We start from the raw sequence: 20,519 nt of genomic DNA on the forward strand, positions 1-20,519 counted from the left end.
GATGTAGCATGAGCTCTGCAGGTGCATAATGTAACCCGGGTTATGGTTTGTCATATCTACTGCTACTGATCAGGAGTGGGAATATTTAGGCAGCTCTAAATTTGATTCAATTTGATCATCTGATTTCTATTCAGAGGGATGTGAGGAGCCTGAGCTGGTGTGTGAGGTTGAGAGGTTCCGGCTAGAAATAGTCGGGCTCACCTCAACGCACAGCTCTGGCTCTGGAACCAGTGTCCTTGAGACGGGTTGGACACTCTTCCACTCTGGAGTTGTCCCCAGTGAGAGGTGCCGAGCAGGAGTGGGCATACTTGTTGCCCCCCATCTTGGTGCCTGTACGTTGGGATTTACCCCAGTGAACGAGAGGGTAGCCTCCCTCCACCTACGTGTGGGGGGACGGGTTCTGACTGTTGTTTGCACTTATGCGCCGAACAGCAGTTCAGATTACCCACCCTTTTTGGAGTCCTTGGAGGGGTTACTGGAGGGTGCCCCTCCTGGGGACTCCCTTGTTCTGCTGGGGGACTTCAANGCTCACGTGGGCAATGACAGTGAGACCTGGAGGGGTGTGGTTGGGAGGANCGGCCCCCCTGATCTGAACCAGAGCGGTGTTCTGTTGTTGGACTTCTGTGCTCGTCATGGATTGTCCATAACGAACACCATGTTCAAACATAAGGGTGTCCATATGTGCTCTTGGCACCAGGACACCCTAGGTCGCACTTCAATCATCGACTTTGTTGTCGTTTCATCTGATCTGCGGCCGCATGTCTTGGACACTCGGGTGAAGAGAGGGGCGGAGCTGTCAACTGACCACTACCTGGTGGTGAGTTTGCTCCGATGGTGGTGGGAGGATGCCGGTCAGACATGGCAGGCCCAAACGTATTGTGAGGGTCTGTTGGGAACGTCTGGTGGAGTCTCCTGTTAGGCGGAGCTTTAACTCCCACCTCCGGCAGAACTTTGAACATGTTCCGGGGGAGGCGGGGGACATTGAGCCCGAGTGGGGCCATGTTCCGTGCCTCCATTGTTGAGGCGGCTTATCGGAGCTGTGGTCGCAAGGTAGTTGGTTTAACACGACTCTGCAATATTGCGTGGACATCGGGGGCAGTTCCCCTGGATTGGCAGACCGGGGTGGTGGTCCCCTTATTCAAAAAGGAGGGTGTGTTCCAACTACAGAGGGATCACACTCTTAAGCCTCCCTGGTAAGGTCTATTCGGGGGTTCTGGAGAAGAGGGTCCGTCGGATAGTTGAATCTCGGATTCAGGAAGAGCAGTGTGGTTTTTGTCCTGGTTGTGGAACACTGGACCAGATCTACACCCTCAGCAGGGTCCTTGAGGGTACATGGGAGTTCGCCCAACCAGTCTACATGTGTTTTGTGGACTTGGAGAAGGCGTTCGACCGTGTCCCTCGGAGAATCTTGTGGGGGGTGCTCCGGGAGTATGGGGTACCAGGCCCTTTGATACGGGCTGTTAGGTCCCTATATGACTGGTGTCAGAGCTTGGTCTGCATTGCTGGCAGTAAGTTGGATTCCTTTCCAGTGAGAGTTGGACTCCGCCAAGGTTGCCCTTTGTCACCGATTCTGTTCATAACGTTTATGGACAGAATTTCTAGGCGCAGCCAAGGTGTTGGAGCAGAGAAACAAGTAAAACATGCAAGATAGTGGCACTCCAGGACCAGGGTTGCCTACCCTTGATGCAGAGGATCTGTTTGTTTCTGTAGAGGATCAAAGTGTAGAAAGACACTTTATCTTCACAGATCAGAGAGTTGGTGTCATTATTCTTGCACACAGATGTTGTAATATCACCAATTTATTTTATATACATTGTTTCAAAGAGTGTTTTTGAACGTTCATTCCTGATCTCTGATCGCATTTAGGCAGCCTGTAGAATCTCCTTTATCAGCTGTCAGTAGTGGTTTTCTGTAGGACTTTATCAGTATCTCACATTGTTGTGGAGAAATTTTGTCCCACTCCTCTTTCCAATGTTGCTTCAATCCATTAAAGTTTGCAGACATTGTTTTCTCATTGGCACAGTTCTCTGAAGGTCCCACCACTGTTGTGCATTATGGGTAAACATCTCTACTTTGTTCTGGTTTTGTTTCAGAAGTCTTGTGGTTCATTCAGATGAAACCTTACAAACCTCACTCCTGCTGCCATGTTGTTTATAGAAAGAAGAGCTTTTCTCCTGCTTCCAAACAAGCCATACTTGTTCAGTCTTTTTCTAATTGTTCTGTCATGACCTTTAACCTCTACAGGGGCCTGTAGAGTCTGAGATGAAGCTCATTTAACTGAGCACTGACCGGTCTGATCTTCGGAGTGAGTTTGCACGTACATCCACTCCTGGGAAGATTGTCGGCTGTCTTAAATGTTTTCCACCTGTAAATAATCGTTCTCTCTGTAGGACGATGAACTCCAAATAGTTTAGAAATTACTTTTGACCCTTCCCTAATTAATGTGCAAAAACAGTTGCGTCTCTAAGGTCATTGCTGATGTCTTTCCATCTTGACATTATGTTAACCAACAGAGCAGCAAACTGACAAAACTCCTGCTTTTCTAGAGGTGATCACTGATGATGATCAGTTAATCAATACATTTTATCAGCAGCTATTGGCAGATACTAAACTCCTACATCCTGTAGCAGCAGCAAGGATAGATGTAGTTTCTGTTTAATCAATGACAACATGGTGGAATCTGTTTGTTTTTCTTCAATGGATGTTAAATTTGAATAATTTTACAACCTGCTAAAGACCAGATCAGCTTTATTATGTTTTAATACATAAAACCCAAGAACCAAAACCCTTTTTTTCATGACTGTAAACTGAATTGACCACGTGGCCCTGTTACTCCAAAGAACTTGCTGAAAAGCAGACAAAGATGAAGACACGTGCACATACCGCCTGTTTTGTTTTGGAGGTGTCCTCCATCTGAACATGCAGGTCATCAATCTCCACCTCCATAGCTTTCCGAGCTTTAACTGCAGCCGCACATGTGAATTCAGACTCCTCCAGCTGCAACAGACACACAGGAATCATTTATCAGGCATGAGCCACTTCAACCAAAGTGGACTTTAACAAGGTCATTTAGGCTCTTCATACTATTTGTGTCCAAGTCCTTCATAAGAAATGTTTAGTGATTCTTTTCATTTACAGAAAACACATTTTAGACCAAGCATTTTCATTGGAATAAAGAAGGACTTTCAAAAATTTCAATTTAGGTAGCAGAATATGATTAAAACCTGAAAAATTTGTACTGCTAAGCTTACAGAGTCAGCATAATACTGTTCAAATACATATAAGGTGTTTTTACAGGTTTTTTTTTGTTTTTTTTTAAAGAGATTTTCTCACAGAATTCGGTTCAGATTGTGGATAAAGCAAGTGAAAAGTGTTTTTGTGAACAGGTTAAGCAAGGCTTGTAAACATATGACCTGATCTTGAAAAACATCATTTTTTAATTCTCACCTACTGCAGAAGGCGAAGAAGGGAGATAATACTTTTGCCTCTGTTTATGTGTGTGTGTGTGTGTGTGTGTGTGTGTGTGTGTGTGTGTTGTTTTGTACAGTTATAAAATTTCTCACAAACAGTTAGAATGACTGGATGTACATTTACAACTGACTAACTTTTGGAGTCACCCCAACCCAAGATGACTGGCACAGTTATTCAACAATAACCAACACAATAATGTCTAGAACTCACTGGATTTTACAAATACTGAGCTAAAATCTGATGTGATAGCAGCTAAAAGTCATCGTCAACATCACTATCTATTGCGCCACATCTTTGCTTAAAACTTCATCATTAACTTTTGGAATCAACTCCATCTGTTAATGTCATGAATCACTGGACAGATTTTGTTGAAACTTTCAGAGGTATTCATTAGATGTACATCTACAACTGACTGACAACCAAATTCAGGATAGTTGCCACAGCTAAACAACCTCTGACAATACAAAAATTGCTATAACTTACTTAGAATTGCAGATAATGAGACAAAATTGAGGTGTTAGAAACTCAATACACGCTTTAGGCATTAACACATCTCGAAAGAAGTGGCTGTGATGGCCAGCTTTTAAAAACTGTCATAAAAGGCTACAGGCGATATGCTTACTTTCAGGGAATGCTAGCCCATAATTCATAAAATGCTTCTCAACCTCTGTAATAGCATCATCTACCACAGAGGTTGAACTTGTCTCTAACGTCTCTGACTGTTGTGTTAGCAGTGAAGGATGGTGTTTAGAAGGTGCTGGACCTGGTTTTTGAGCTGGGCGATCTCCCTCTTGCTGGGCGCATTGTTCTTGATGTGGTCCAACATGATCTGAGCATCAGTCAGCAGAGCCTTGGTCCTTTTCAGGTCCTTCCTCAAGCGTTTCTCAGTCTCTATGTCAGCGCTTCTCTCCTGGAGGACAGGCACACACCAGTCAGGTGAGTCAGCTGGAACTCTGGAACTTTTACGGCTTAAAGGCTCCTTACTTTCATATGAAGAATACGGTAGTCTTTTTCTGCTCAGAGTTAGCATTTCACACACAGTTAGGTTCAGAGATATTCACAGAAAATGTTTGTGTTTTAGCTAATATTCACTCATTATGTGACAGAGGATAAAAACAGAATAAAGAAGCATCTCAATAATGTAAAACATCATGGAAAGGTTAATTTTGTTAACAATTCTAAAAGTGTTTCAAGTGCTTATTTCTGGTAATTTTGATGATTATGGCTTGCAGCTAATGAAAATCCAAAATTCAGTTTCTCAGAAAATTAGAATATTAAATAAGACCAATAAAAAGGACTTTTCATCCAGACATGTTGGCCTACTGAAAACTATGTCCATGTATTGTAGAGTATATGCTGTCAGTACTTGGTTGGAGCTCCTTTTGCATGAATTGCTGCATCAGTGCAGTATGGAGGCCATCAGCCTGTGGACCTGCTGAAGGCTTCTGGAACCCCAGGCTGCTTTGATAGTTGCCTTCAGCTTGTTTACATAGTTGGGTCTCATGTTTCATCTTCTTCTTGACTAAACCCCAAAGATTCTCAGTGTGGTTTACATTAGACCACTTTGTTGCCAATCAGGCCCTGGGATACTATGGCCATTAAAGGGGACCTTTTATGTAAAATTCACTTTTAGCATGTTTTTGTACTTCCATTTGTGTATCTACTGCTTCTAAAAATAGTCCAAGCGCAAAACAAATCCACCGAGCCATTTTTTGACAATAACTAAATGTTTTCTGGTGTCTGCAAAACAACCAGTTTCAAAAACCTCAGGATTACTGCATCACAATTCTTGTTACCTAGCAACCCCAAGCTGAGCCCAGCTCCTCACCTAGCAACCCAAGTGGAGCTCCACCCACTTCATCACAAGAAGACCATCATGTTAGTTGTGCTGGTTTTATTGCTGAACAATGTCTACTGGAAAAGGAAAATATTCTGTTGTCGGCTGCGGAGAAAAGAGCTGCGTGGCTTTTTTTTGTTCCCTGCTCTCGGCGAAGGCAGATACTTTTTTCTTCTCTCCGTCCCCAAAATCTCTCTATTGATCTGTGTGTGGGTAGTGGTTCTGACTCCAGCTGCAGTCCACACCTTGTCAATCTTTTGGTCTGATGTAAAAGTCTAATTTTCTGAGGAACTTATTTTTGGGTTTTCATCATCTTTAACCCATAATCATCAAAATTAACAGAAAAAAACACTTTAAATATATCACTCTGTGTTATATGAATCCATATAATATGAGTTTCCCTTTTTTAACTGAATTACTGAAATAAACTAATTTTGATGATAGCGTAACTTACTGAGATATACCTGTAATGGGAAAAATACTAGAGAAAGGTAGTTTGATTCCCTCCAATTTGCTTGAATCAAACTCAGTTGGGGTAAAAAAAAAAATCTGAATCATCCTTAAACAAAAAAATAAAGACCAAGATCAGATATAATAAATCAGAACACAACCGTTCATCTTGAAAGAAAGAAAAAAAAATATGCTCATTCAGTTTAAATTTTTATTTTATTTTTTTCTTTGTTTTTTTTTTTTTTCTTTGAGCATAGCCAAACTCCTCCCTATAGTTCCCCAAACAACAACTAGTGAAACTTATGCAGATTACAGCTCTGGGATATTTGAACTGCTGAAAAGTCACAATAAAAGAAATCATGCTTTTCTTTGTATCACAGTGTTTGTGTTCTAAACTAAAACATTCATCTTTATTTCCACTTGCTTTCAGTTAGAACAGGACTAAGATGTAAATCCAGGCAAAAAAAATGAGAAGAAAAGGAATAATTCAAAATGTTCTGTTGTTCATTTCTGTTTGTGGCTGACACTTTGTCCACAACGACTTTGTTGAAAAGGCTATGGTTGTCTGAAAAAGGGAGTTCTTCCAACAAGGAAAAAGGCAGAGCTTATTAAAGGGTGAAAAAAATTGTAGTATATTCTACACTGAATGAAAGCAGAGCCTGTTTCATTTCAAATGCTTACAAGTGCAATGCTACTGTTTTTCTGTGCAATAACTATTACACAATTTGAGTGCAATTTTCTCTGTCACTTGCTCACTGAAACCCTTCTAATCACTAATGCACAAGATTCTTATTACATTAAGCTGATTCATTCCAGACATGTCAAAACCATTGTACAGAGCATATCAACATTAACACTAATATGAATGTGTGTATCTCTGTATCCGTCCATCCATCCATACATACATACATACATACATTCATCATCCATCCATCCATCCATCATCCATCCATTATCCATCCATCCATCTGTCCATCCATCCATACATACATACATCCAAACATCTACACATATACACACGTACATACACACATTTGAACATATAGAACCCCTTGTAAAATAAATTTCAGTAAATGCATCTTTTTTGATTGAAAGCACCCAAAATAACACATCTGTAAAATAAGTACATACCCAGTGTGCATACACCTATCTATGTACTTACCCATATACATGCACACACATAAATCCCATTTACCATGTCTGAAAAGGGATAGGAAGAAGTAAAACTTATTTAATCCTACCCCTTCTCCAATACTCCGTAGTTACACTTAACATTCATCCAGTTTCCTAAGTCTTATGAGTTAATGAGAGGAAGAAAAAGAAAAAGAAAATAACAAACAAACATGTATACACATATGAAATAATGCAGAAAGGAATCTAATGTTTTTCTAATGGTAAATTTTTAAATTCACATCCAGAGACATACACTTCCAACTATACACTAATACTCATATACACATTCACACACACATACACAATGCACCCCCCAGTCCCACCATGCTGCCCTCCGACACCAAAACCACCCAAGTCTAGTGTCCCTCACCTGCCCCCACCCAGCACCTCAAAATGACAGCGCAAAAGCAATATCATTTGGGGTCCCCGCCCCGCCACCAAGGGGCACCAATTGCGGACCACTGAGGGAATCCAAACCCAAACAACCACGGAAACCAGACGACAACACAGAGGGACCAGGAAAAGCAAAGGAGATCCAACCACCTCCCCAATACAACCTGACTTATCCATGTACATACACCCACACAGAATATACAATCATATCAATCATACAATCATCCTATTTACAACGTTAGAGACACCCATTCAGGTTCACCCCAGATCATCAATCTGAGCCTTTTCTTGAACACACTCACGGTTGGACATTGCTTCAGTTCTTGGCTGAGTTTATTCCAGAGCCATACACCACAGATTAAAGTGCACATTCTTTTCATGGTTGTTCGAACACTCCTGGTTCTGAAGTTAAGGTTTCCCCTGTAATCATAACCCCCATTTCTATCAGTGAAGAGTTTCTGTATATTATCTGGTAGTTGTTTATTTTTAACTGAGCTGTATAAAATTCTACCAGATCTGGTAGTTTTAATCAACAGGAGTTTATAAAAAACTCATTAGTGTGGTCCTGGAAACTTGCCCTATGAACCAATCTGATGGCTGTTTTCTGGAGTGTGCACAATGGTCGGAGTGAGGATTTGTAGGTGTTTCCCCAAACTTCCACACAATAATTCAAATATGGCAAGATAAGTGAGCAACATACATTATGTAATCCTTTAATATTCAATAAATATCTAGCTTTACTACGGACTGAGATACTTCTCAATACTTTAGCTTGAACATATTGAAAGTGAGGTTTCCAGCAGATCTTATGGTCAATCATCACACCCAGAAACTTAATTTCATTAACTCTGTCTACATATGCGCCCTCTATTCGTACTTTTAAATCATTATTCCCTTTACGATTTCCAAACAAAATAAACTTAGTTTTGTCCAAATTTAATGATGATTTATTTATATCAAACCACTTTTTTAAATTTGTTTAATTCTGGGGTGATTTTCCTCAACAAGCAGCTCCAAGCTGCTGAACATATTTAGTGTAGTATTAACTACAGTCACTACATGTCAGAGCATGATCCTGAAACAGACGCCCTGCGATACAGAGAAGTCTTTCACGCTGAAGCACAGAGCTGGAAACGAGTGAAGTAAAGAGCCACAACACTGTTCACTGCAGATAGACCAGACTGAGCAGCTTTAAAAGAAATTTAGGTCTTATTGTGTCATTGTTGAGAAAGATAATTATTAAGACCTCCAGATGTTAGAGCTCTTTGATTAAGTCAAGAGAAAAAAAGAAACCACTGTTTCAGAACAAAAACTGACAGAAGATATTGACCAAAAGATGACCAGATATTACAAGCTATCTGGTCCTTTCCAATAAGCAAATAACAATGACTTCAGAAGCTGGGAAGAAAAAAAATGCATGCGTTCAAAAGTCAAGATTAAGCAGATGAAACAAAATTGTCGTTTCTACAGAGTTTGAATTGGACCTTCTGATGCAGATTGGTGTTTGTGAGCTCTCAGGGTTTTTATGTCCTCACCTGAGTCTGTGCTGACAGGAGCTTTGACTCCAACTCTCGCTTCTCTTTCAGCACCTTCTGCTTCTCATCGTAGTCTTCTTCAAGCTGGACTTCCATCTGCTTCAGCTGCACAAAACACATACACACAAAAATCAGTCAGTTTGATGTTTGTCTGTTAGCAAAATAGCTCATAAACCATTGGAGGGATTTCAGTGAAACTCCTTGGATGTACATCTACAGCACAAGTCACAGCTAATCAACCTTAGCCTACACAGCAATGTCCCTATCTCAGCCTATTTTACAGGTATTGAGCCAAAATTGGGTGCGGTAGTAGCTAAAAGTCATTCACAACACATACTCCAAACTAAAAGATCTCGTGAGATATCACAATATCACATGAGATTGTGAACAATGTTATTTTCAAATTTTGACTAAAACAGCTAAAACCGTGACACTTCTCAAGATGAGATGATCCTAATTTAAAGCTCCTGCATAAAAGGTGGCGGGTGATATGCACTCCTTCAGGAACTGTCAGGGCGCCAAGCACAAAGGCTCTGTCCCCTTTAATTTTCAGCTTTGATTTAGGGACAGATAAGAGTTCTTAATCAGTCAACATCAGGGCTCCACTATTAGCAGAAACCATAAAAACCCAGACTGAAATTCACCAAAATGCATGCTGACAAGACCCAAAGTTTCTGGGACTGGTGATACAAAACTGGAACTTTTTAGCTCCAGTCACATCAGTTATGAAGTTTTGATTATTGTGGAAGGGTACAAACTAATTTTTATGTGTCTGTAGCAGTCTGAACACTTTCAAGCAGCATATCAGCCCACTACTCAGATCTGACTGTGAAAGTGTCATTTGAACACTTCAACCATTATTGTTCTGTTCCCTCATTTAAGGTGACACCTCCTTCTGCCAAAAAAAAATATTTCCTGCATGAAAAAGACCTCTCCGCTTGTCATTACTCCTATTCTGGTCATGTGCTGATTGACCACTGCACAGGTCATCTAATCACTGTGGAAATGTCTTTGTGTAACACAAAAACACGTTTGAGTTGCAACAATGTCTAAACATTAGTTCTAAGTGAAGCATTTAATGACCAAAAGGTGTAATAAATAGGAACAGGAGAGGTGCAGTGATCCACCTGACCTTCTTACTGCAGGACTGTCTGATCTCCTCCACCTCATCGTCTTTGCTCTCAATCTCCTTTGAATGGCTCTGACGCAGGCGTTCCATCTCCATCTCCAGACGCAGCTTAGCCTGAAACACACACATCAAACATTTTGCACTCTGATCACCTTAAAACATTGTGCTGATTTTCAACCTAAAACTGACAATTTTCTATCTGTAGATAAGCACAAATATATAACACAATCCCAGCTGTAATACTCTGATACTACAACAGTGATATCTGTTTACAGTGGAACAACAACCATGGACTAAGACCCCCTTCTCACTGGATAATAACCTTTCTATAATGTAAAAAATTAATCCAGAACATGCGTGGTATTTGCAGGGTCTTGGTGAGGTATTCTGGAGCATCTTAAAAATGCAGTGGGCTCCCATAGACACATAATAGAATAAATGAAGGACTCAGTAAATGTGTGTTAACTCATATTTCTCAGTTGACCAGTCTTTCAGACATCTTCCGTCACCTGTTATTAAATAAGAAAGAACAGTTTCATTAGGAACAGTGTTATTACCTGCTCCAACATCTGGATGGTGCCAGCCTGCTCATCCAGTTCCTCCTCCTGGTCCTTGACCTTGGCTTCCATATCACGAAGCTGCTTCTTCATCTGAATCCACACAAGTGCAGACATATCAAACAAGAGGCTATTCATCTGAAAAAGCAGGAAAGTTCAATGAAAGACAGAATGACAGACCTTAGCCAGCGATGCCTCGTCCTTGGATTCCTGGGAGTTGAGATCCTGCAGTTCTGCTTCAAGCTGCTCAAGCTTCAGGTTAACAGCACACAGTTCGATGTCTTTGTCCTACAACACAAACAGTTCCAGTGAGAACATAGTAAGGAACAGTAGGGAACTGAAAGGCAACAAGAAGAATGTTAAGCAATCCAATGTCCAAGTCCCTGACTCACTGTGCTCAAGCTGACCCAAAAAATAAAGATTTTTAAAGTAAACACATGTTGTCACCAGGAATTTTGTCTATTCTTTAACAGGTTAAATGAGAAACAGGGCTTTCACACTGCAGGACTTCACTTCTAGTTCATTTATTGGCAACAGGTGTTTTTAAGTTTTGAGCAAAGCACCTCTTCGGATAAGCTTAAAATTTACAGAGCCATCTCAAATTGTGTGATCACAGTCATGACCAATACGTCCAATCGGATATATATATATATATATATATATATACATATATATATACACCCCGTAATTTCCGTACTATTAGCCGCTACTTTTTGCACAAGCTTTGAACCCTGCGGCTTATTGTCCGGTGCGGATTTTTCATGATTTTTGTGATATCGTAAGAGGATTTGTTTTGGTTTGTTCCGCTGTTGTACAGCACTACTTTGCCTGGCGGAAGGGCGGAAGGGCATGTGATAAATGATAATAAAAGGGATATGTTCCTAAACAGCCATCTCTTTTCTGACAATTCCCTTTGTGCATATTCTCCTACATATGGTAATTAAACATTAAAACACCTGCGGCTTTTAGTCCGGTGCGGCTAATGTATGAACAAAACAGGATTTTCCCCTAATTTTAGCTTGTGCGGCAAATATTCAGGTGCACCTTGTAGTCAGGAAAACACGGTATATACATATATATATATATATATATATATATATATATAATAAAAGGGAAGATGCCTCACTGCAGTAAGACACTGAGTTGTTATGAAGTGAGGAATAATAAATATATACAAAAATCCATGAGCAAATCTACACGTGCATGTCTATAAAATATCTACACAATCTGAAATGTAATCTAAGGCTTTGTTCACACTGCAGAAAAAAGTGACCCAAATTTTTTGCCCATATGTGATCCATATCTGATTTTTTTTTATGACCGTCTGAATGTGAAAAAACAGATTTTTTTTTAATCTGACCTAGGTCACTTTCATATGTTGTACTAAATTAAATATATATACAATGTTTTTCAAAGCAACCTCAGTCTGAACAGTCACGTCACATTTCATTCAATTTTCACGTCATTGAAGTAAGTGTATGCGGATCGATCCAAATCTTGGTATTATTGATACCAATGTCATGCAAATTAAAGTGTGGAACTTCACACATCTTCAGCCACAGAGTAGAAGTCCAGTTGTTTTATCTTTTTTTTTTTTTGAAGCTTTTGTATTTGCTATGTCCTAGATTACTAAGAATCTACAGCTGGAAGCTGTCTGAGTTTTTAACCATCATGGTCGAACTGTATATGTCAGTGTATGCTAAGATGTTAAAACAACATTTATGTTTTCTTATACAAAGAGTTTGAGATTAAAACCCCCCTCACACTAAAGCTGGTTACAATATCCAAATTAAGACATCAGCAAAAAGAGAATCTATTTTTTTGATACGCACTCTGGAAAAATAAATGTCTGCAATCAAACAGACACCACAAAAAAAGAGCCAATTCTAACTGATGTGGTTTGCATAATGAAATAAAATATATATTTTTAAAATCCTCTCCAATGTGGTTACCACATTACCTCCAGCTGCTGGCGGACGCTGAAGACCTCTGCACTCAGCATGTCCTTCTCTCGAGCCAGTTTCTCCCTCAGACTCCTCTCCCTCTGCACCTCGTCCTGAGCTCCACTCAGCTCACCGTCAAACCTACAAACATCCACAGTTAGTAGGATTACAGCGCCCTGACGCTGCTCACATCACACCTGGCAGGCTTCAGTCAGATACAAACGGCAAATCTTTTCAGTGCTGATGAGCACAAAGGAGACCACCCACGTTATTTCTGTTTTAAGGTCAGGGAAAATGCTGAGAATGAGTTTAAATTGTGGCAATGCTGAGTTAGCATTCACGTGTTTGTTTGTTTTTCCATGCTTAACTACTGCATACTTTGTGCTATTTTAATTATTGTTATACCAAAACATTCAGATGGGTGTGATGACTTTTGGTTTTTGTAACTTTTATACTTTTCAAAATTATTTAACTTTATTTACAAATATTTTCCCACTTTGAGATCTCTTCAATTTCTTTAAAAACATTCTGTTTTTTTTAAATCTCTTTCAGCGTGCTTGCTCTAGTTTTCTCTTTTAGCTTTTATCTGTTATTCTGCCACTTTTAACTCATTTTGCTACTTTTTGCTACTATTCCATCAAGTTTAGCTACAATTCCTCTACTTTTAGCTATTACTCTGCTGCTTTTAGCTTTTGTTTTGCAACTTTTTGCCACTGTTCTACTTCTTTTATCTTTATCTTTTATCTGTTAATTTTACCTTTCACCTACAGTATTCCTCAATTTAGCTAAGGTTTTGCTAATTTTAGCATTTAGCTAGTCTTGTTGGTTTTACTTTGTTCTGTTTGTTTTAACCTAAACAGTTATGTTAAAAATTGATTCTTCAGCAAATTTCAACAAAGTTCTTCAGAACTCAGCATTCACACTGCACTTTAGCAGAAAGATGCACCTTCTCAAGTTATTACATTTACTAATGTACCTACAGCAACACCACAGGACTTTGAACTGTTCTAACCTGTCCCATGTGTGCTGTACGTCTGAACAGGAAAACATGGCTCTGTGTGTGTGTGTGTACTGACTTCCTCTGCTTCTTTTCCAGGTCATGGTTGCGGCTCTGTTGGCCCTCCAGGTGAAGTTTGGTATCCTGTAATTCAGACGTCAGTCGTTGGGTTTTCTTCTTCAGCTGCTGAATGTTCCTCTGGGACTCTTCGTTATCTGCCTGCAGGTCGCTGATCTGCACCAAGACACACACAAGCACTTCTAATCACTGCCCACTGATCTGATAGTACCCTATCAACAAACCTAGAAGAGTTTTCTGTCAACATCAGTAGGATTATGAGGAAACAGCATTCAGTTACAGATTAGAGCAAGAATCCAGCATATTCAAAAAAAACAACTGGACTTCTATTCTGTAGCTGAAGACGTTTCGCTTCTCATCCGAGGAGCTTTCTCAGTTCAGAAATAGAGAGTGTGGAGTTGAGCTTTTAAAGCTGAGATGTGATGTAAGCTGGATTGCTTGCAAATTGTTCTTACACTCCTAACAATAGAGGCTCGTTAGGGTCCTTGTTTGTCTGACTCACTGACAACAAACAAGGACCCTAAAGAGCCTCTATTGTTAGGAGAGTGAGAACGAGAACAATTTGCACGCAATCCAGCTTACATCACATCTCAGCTTTAAAAGCTCAACTCCACACTCTCTATTTCTGAATTGAGAAAGCTCCTCGAATGAGAAGCGAAATGTCTTCAGCTACAGAATAGAAGTCCAGTTGTTTTTTTGTTTTTTAACCTTTTTTGAATTTACCATGGCCTGGATGACTGAGAATCTACACCAGCCTAAATCCAGCATATATTTCAATCATGCTATGCAGATCTATAACTAAAACCAAAAGGACATCGTCATGGTAGAAGTCAGGGAAAAGTCACTTTCAGAATCATGCTGACACAACTGAAGGTTCATACAATGAGCCTGCAGAAATGTGAAGATTTGCAGTGACAACTTGTTCAAAATTTAACCAGTAAATCTGTATGATTATAAAATTAAAGGCCTAGCAGAGTATTCAGCTGAAATTGTTGTATGCCGAGAGGGATCGAGTTACAGCAACTTTGAATAAACCTTGTAAAAGACCTTATGCTTGAACTCATTCAATATAGTGAGATCTCTTGATGTGAGTTAGCGCTCAGAATATATCACTGGGATGACTCTCAGCTACTACCACAGTGTTTTAAAACTTGCCATTAATAACTGGAGTCAACTCAGTTATCCAAAAATGTCATGAAATACTAGATAGATTGTGAACTTTCAGAAAGCAATCAATAAAGGAACATTTACAACTGATTAACTTTTGGAATCAACCCAATGTAAGATGACTGCCACAGATAATTGACATTAGCCACCACAAAAATTGCTATACCTCATCAGTTTTACAAATCCTGAGCTAAATCTTGCTTGGTAGTGGTTGGTTTTTATTCCCTTGGTATTCTCTGAGTGTTAATGCATCTTGTGAAATCTCACAATATGGCATGAGATCATGCATAAGATAATTTACAGGGTTTAATCAAAACAGCTACAACTCCATCCCTTCTCAGCATATGGTGATTTCAAACTCTGGCATGAAAGGCGTTATGCGATATGCATTCCTCTTAGTAATGCTAGACCTTTAATTATGAATGTTTGGGTTGATAAAAGGTGCACATGTTGTGTCGAGGTCAGTGCATGTCCTCTCACCCGTCTCTCCAGCTGCCGTTTGTTCTGCTGTTCCACCTCCAGTTTGTCATCAAACTCCTGCTGCAGTCTCTTCTTGGTGAACTCGATCTCTCTGATGGCTCGTTCATACTTCAGCCTCCACTCGCCTCCTGCTCCATAAACACAACTCTGCTTCAGATCATTATACCTTCACAATACTCTCTACACAACACAAAACAGTTTTAAAGCCAAGAATTCAAACGTTTCTGTGCAGTGAACGGTCTTAGCCTTTATGTAGAAAATGTGCACAAAGAAAACTAAAGGCCTGAATAAATACACATTTATATACACCCAACATTTCCTCAATAATTACTGCTGACATTACAGATTTAGTGCATTCAAAAATAACACTTCAGTCATATAGTTCATCTTCAATGTAATTCACAACCCTAATTTAATCTGCACATCATCCTCATCATACTCCCAGCTGAGATAAGTTCATAATGTCCAGGCCCCTCTGCAGCCTTCCTGACCAGTTTCTGTCTCATCTTTTCATCATCTGCGGAGGAACGTCCAGTTCTTAGTAATGTCACTATGTTCCACGGGATATCTAATGCTGGGAAATATTCTGTAACCTTCTCCTAACTGATTCCTTTTAACAATGAGATCCTTTAGATGCTTTGTGAGCTTTCTGTGATTTTTACTGTAGGATGGAACTGAAGAAACGTCAGGTTGATCAGAGCCTCTTTATTGATGTCAGGTGTGTAAACAAGAAGACTGAAACCTGGAGTTAAACCTGGTGGTGATTCAACAAATTAATTACTTTCAAGGTGTGCAAACTAATACAACCAGCTTATTGCATCTTTTTATTTTTATATTTTCCATGTGAGAGATTTTTCTTTGTTCCAGTTGAGTTGTACAGGATGTCACAGTAAATGTGGGAAACGTTTTGAAATAATTTATCATGGTTTCATTTTTTTGAATCACATAAACCTGGCATTTAACAGGTTTGTGTGTGTGTGTGTGTGTGTGTATGGCCATGTATTTGATACATTGTGGGGACAATTTTCCTAACATATACTACCTTGTGAGGATCGACTGCTCCTCGTGGGGACCAAAACCTGGTCCCCATGAGGAGAAATGATGTTTTTGGGTTAGGGGTTAGGTTTAGGACTAAGGTGTGAATTGAGTTTAGGTTTGGTTTAGGGTTAGCTATGTACTGGTAATGGTTAAGGTTAGGGTAAGGGTCAGGGTTAGGCTGTAGTTAGGGTGTAGAAATAAATGGAAGTCAATGGAAAGTCCCTGCAAAGATAGAGAGACATAACATGAGTGTGTGTGTGTACAGTATATTTAAAAAAAAAAAAAAACACCCAGCTTGCCCAACCCTTTTTCCGCATTCCACTTCAAGCTCAGGTCCTTAACCAGAGGCCTGGAAGCTTCATGGTTCTCTTCAGTATCTCAGCTGTTCCTAGGACTGCACTCTTCTGGACAGAGATCTATGAGGTTGTTCCTGGGATCTGTTGGAGCCACGCATCCAGTTTGGGGCTCACAGCCCTGAGTGCTCCAATGACCACTGGAACCACTGAAGCTTTGACTCTCCACAGCTTCTCTATTTCCTCTTTAAGCTCTTGTTATTTCTCTAGCTTTTTGTGCTCCTTCTTCCTGCTGTTACAGTCGTGTGGGACTGCTACATCTATCACCACTGCTTTATTCTGTAGTCTATCGACCACCACAACGGGGGTTGTCGTACCAAAAGGGAGCCAGTGCTAACTTGGAGCCAGAGCTTGCTGAGCACCAGCTCTTTCTGTTTCCACCAGTGTAAAGCTGCTCGAGAACTGAAAAACTGGTGCTAACTCAGCACCAACTCTTTGCTGTGCCAGAGCAAAGAAACGCTACAAGGAGACAAACAACCAATCAAAATATGTATTATTTGGATTATTATTTTCAATAACAGTTAGTCATCATTGTTGATGCATTTAAGTTTCTTAATAGTAATTGATAAACAGAAATATTTCAGTAAAAAGAAAATTAAAACTGTTTTCATGTTCTAAAAAGCTTTTATGTGACAAATAAAGCTGGTAAGTTCCTGCAGGTCATCTGGAACTGGACCATTAAATTAGTTTCTGTTTGGTTTACTGATTGAACCTATAATCTCTGTTATTTAACTTTACAGATCTGAGTTTGTTTCCTAAAAAAATCTCCTGTTTCCCACTGAGATCTGCAGCTCCTATGTGTAGTAGAGTGTCTTTATTAAAGGCCATCCCAGCTGCTAACATGTCTTTACTATTTGGACCACCTGGGCTGATAGACAGATGAACTCTTTTATCTGTAAACAGTAGAATATAGGCAGTTGTGAACAGCAGAGTGTAGCCACACTATTTTATTTCACAGATTAAATGTTTACTCAGCAGAGTATAAGGCACATCACAAGCTGTCAGTCAGGTCTGATCTGTGCACACCCACTCAGCCCTGAGAAGATATCAGATCAGCTGTGTGGGAGTACCGAAGCATCAGCTGACTCGTGACAATTACAACTCTTTTCAGCTTCAAGCAATATGAGACGAGTTTCTGAACAGATTGAGAACTAGTTAGTGTTGTTCTGAAAAAAGTATCACCTCCTCACAGCAGATTTGAATGTAGGAGTGAGTCTCACCTGTGTCGTCATCATCCATCTCTCCATTCAGCTCAGATGCCCTGATGAGTCGAGCCTCCATCACCTCCATCTCCATGGACTCCGTCTGTTTCTTCATGCTGTCAAACTTACTCTGATTAAAAAGGGAGAACAAGTGGTTTCTATGACAACTGGAACATAGTCTTCAGAGCGAAAACAGAGTCCATAAAGAACTGATGGGACTCTTTAAAAAGAAATAATCACACAGACTCATTTTACTTCTCAAACACGGAAGCCTAAACTACTTCTGATGGTGGAGGGCTCTTACTGCTTTGTCGGGAAATGACAAGATTGACCTTTGGCCTCTGAATAAAAATGGTGTAACAAGTAACAAAATTCCACCAAAGCAAATAAATTCAGATCAAGTTCAAATAAACATTTTGACACTACAAGTAAAAAAGAAAGTGAGATAACTTGGAGGTCAGTTGGGAGTTAAACAGATGAGTAGGTTGTTGAGATATCCTCAGTTTGGTTATTTATCATCCTAAAGGTCTTTTATTCAGACTTTCAGAACTAATGATTAGTTTGAATCCAGTCTGTCGGACAGAACTCCCTCCATGCAAGCAGAAGATCCAGCTTCTAAACTCATCAGTGTATTCACTGATGAGCCTCAGGGAACCGCTCTGGGAACACATTACTTTATTCTAAATATTAACGATCTTTACAGAAAATTACTGAAAAATTAAAAGTTTTGATGAAGAAACAACTTCTTTTTACTTACACCAAATAAAGCCCTTCTTAACTGCAACAAATATTTAATGCTATTCAGAGCTCTCTGGATGTATGGTTCCAAAAGCTAACCAATTATCTGAATTAGTAAATCAAACCCACAACATTTTCTAGTACTACTTCTCAGGGCTCTTTGCCTGAGATTGTATATTAATGTTAGCATTGTAAATTATAAATTGATGCTCAGTTTATCTTAAAAACCAAGTCATGTTGATTCCCCCACCACCCAAAGAAAAAAAATCCCTACAACAATCATTTTTATGACTGGTAGAATATGGTCATACTGAACTCATCCCAGAAATGGTTAAAAACATCACATACTGTATATTCAACCACTCAGGATTCTCAGTCATTCTACATGTCCTACCTGCAATTTCAGATTAATTCTTTCATTTTTCTAAAACATGAAACAGTAAACACAGAAACCTGCTGCAGAGATGTCTCCGCAGCTCAACAAAAGCTAAACCCCAGTCTGTGAACCCGGGGGAGGATTGTTGTGTTCTGTGTATTTTACCTGCAGCTCCTTCAAGTCTTTCTCCAAACGAAGTCTCTCTGCAGTCTCAGCCTCCAGCAGCTGGGAGGCCGACTCCCCGGTGTTCCTCTCATCAGTCAGCTCTGACGACAGCTCTGTGATCTGACCACACACACACACACGCACACACACACATTCTTTAGAGAATTTACTCTTTGGGATCTCTAGCTTTATCTATTTCTATTTATCTATTTTTTTATAAGATTTTTAGTTAAACATGCTGTACTTTTCCCAATTGAATTTTTTATGAAATGGTCATTTTTTGCAAGATTTAAAAAAAAAAACAAGTTTAAGTTTCAACAAAGATACAGTAAGTTTGTGAGTTTACCCTGCTCTCGAGGCGGTCGCTGTTGAGCCTCAGCTCGTTCCTCTCCTTCTCCACCTTCTCCAGTTTCTGTTTCAGCTGCTGGATCTCCTCCTGACAGCAAACACACACACGCGATTCTGCCTGATGTCTTAGAGTTCATATTATGCAGGTCCAAAAATGGCTCTGTTTACAATGTAGTTAAAATAACTGTTATCAAATGTAGAGAAGCTTAAACCACAAATCCAGCTCTCTTAATATTAATATAATATTATCTTATATATATATATATATATATATATATATATATATATATATATATAAAAAGGTGAAACATCCTCACTGTGTGAATCTTGTGTGTAAACTCACATCCTTGCCGCGGATCTGTTCCTCGGTGAGCTGCACCTCAATCAAAGGTCTGACGGTGGTAAAGAGCTTCCACCATGGCCAGTCTTTTACTCCACGATTCTTCTTTATGTTCTTCTGGATGCAGCGGATAGCCAGATCCTGGATCTGTCCAACACAAATCCAAACAGAAAATGTTTGCCGTATGTCAGATGTAAAAGGTACTTGTCCATAGAAACATATTTTTAACTCTATGTTTATAACCCCTAAGATGAATCTGACAGGTGGTGAAGTACACAGAAAAATAAAGTCAGATTATTTGTTGTCACAGAGAAAGGTTGGGAGATCAATCAAGTCAAATATATGTAGCTGTGAATCAGAGGTACACAGAAACAAGTAGGCTAATAACCTAATCTAAGACAGTCGGTGCTCACCAGCCCAGTCTATCAACACCACCTAAAAACCTGTCAGGTCTTTGTTGTTAGAGATTGGGTGGTGAGCAATAATTTGGCACAGAACCACATTATTAAGTTCAGTATGAGGAGAATAAACTCCCCCCATCATGGGTGGTTACAGAAGAAGATTTTGCTCATCTAGTAGCATTGAAATTCTTACTAGACTCACCTTTTCACTCTTCTACTTCTAGTTACACTAGGAATGTGATAGTGGTCATTTGTCTTAAAATCTATTTTTTTCAATTTAGATGCCATTTATGGCTGCAAACACGCACTATTGGAGCACCACTTGCAGGGTTTTCCTCCACCATTACT

General features: G+C 39.7%; 1 protein-coding gene across 16 annotated transcripts in view; it reads right to left on the reverse strand.

Moving 5' to 3' along the window:
- Window positions 1-20,519, reverse strand: part of myo18ab (myosin XVIIIAb) — a 125,806-nt gene that overhangs the window by 30,998 nt on the left and 74,289 nt on the right. For all 16 annotated transcript variants that reach the window (XM_037974021.1, XM_017432182.3, XM_037974017.1 and 13 more), the window contains 13 exons: window positions 19,774-19,917; window positions 19,429-19,518; window positions 19,083-19,202; window positions 17,822-17,933; window positions 15,211-15,338; window positions 13,565-13,719; window positions 12,506-12,629; window positions 10,726-10,833; window positions 10,546-10,638; window positions 9,992-10,102; window positions 8,860-8,964; window positions 4,235-4,381; window positions 2,884-2,997 (listed from right to left, as the gene is read on the reverse strand). In XM_037974021.1, coding sequence (XP_037829949.1) covers window positions 2,884-2,997; window positions 4,235-4,381; window positions 8,860-8,964; window positions 9,992-10,102; window positions 10,546-10,638; window positions 10,726-10,833; window positions 12,506-12,629; window positions 13,565-13,719; window positions 15,211-15,338; window positions 17,822-17,933; window positions 19,083-19,202; window positions 19,429-19,518; window positions 19,774-19,917 — 1,551 coding nt within the window. The remainder of the gene's footprint in view (window positions 1-2,883; window positions 2,998-4,234; window positions 4,382-8,859; window positions 8,965-9,991; window positions 10,103-10,545; window positions 10,639-10,725; window positions 10,834-12,505; window positions 12,630-13,564; window positions 13,720-15,210; window positions 15,339-17,821; window positions 17,934-19,082; window positions 19,203-19,428; window positions 19,519-19,773; window positions 19,918-20,519) is intronic.

The sequence above is a fragment of the Kryptolebias marmoratus genome, linkage group LG2, assembly GCF_001649575.2.
Source record: "Kryptolebias marmoratus isolate JLee-2015 linkage group LG2, ASM164957v2, whole genome shotgun sequence".
Classification (NCBI taxonomy): Eukaryota; Metazoa; Chordata; class Actinopteri; order Cyprinodontiformes; family Rivulidae; genus Kryptolebias; species Kryptolebias marmoratus.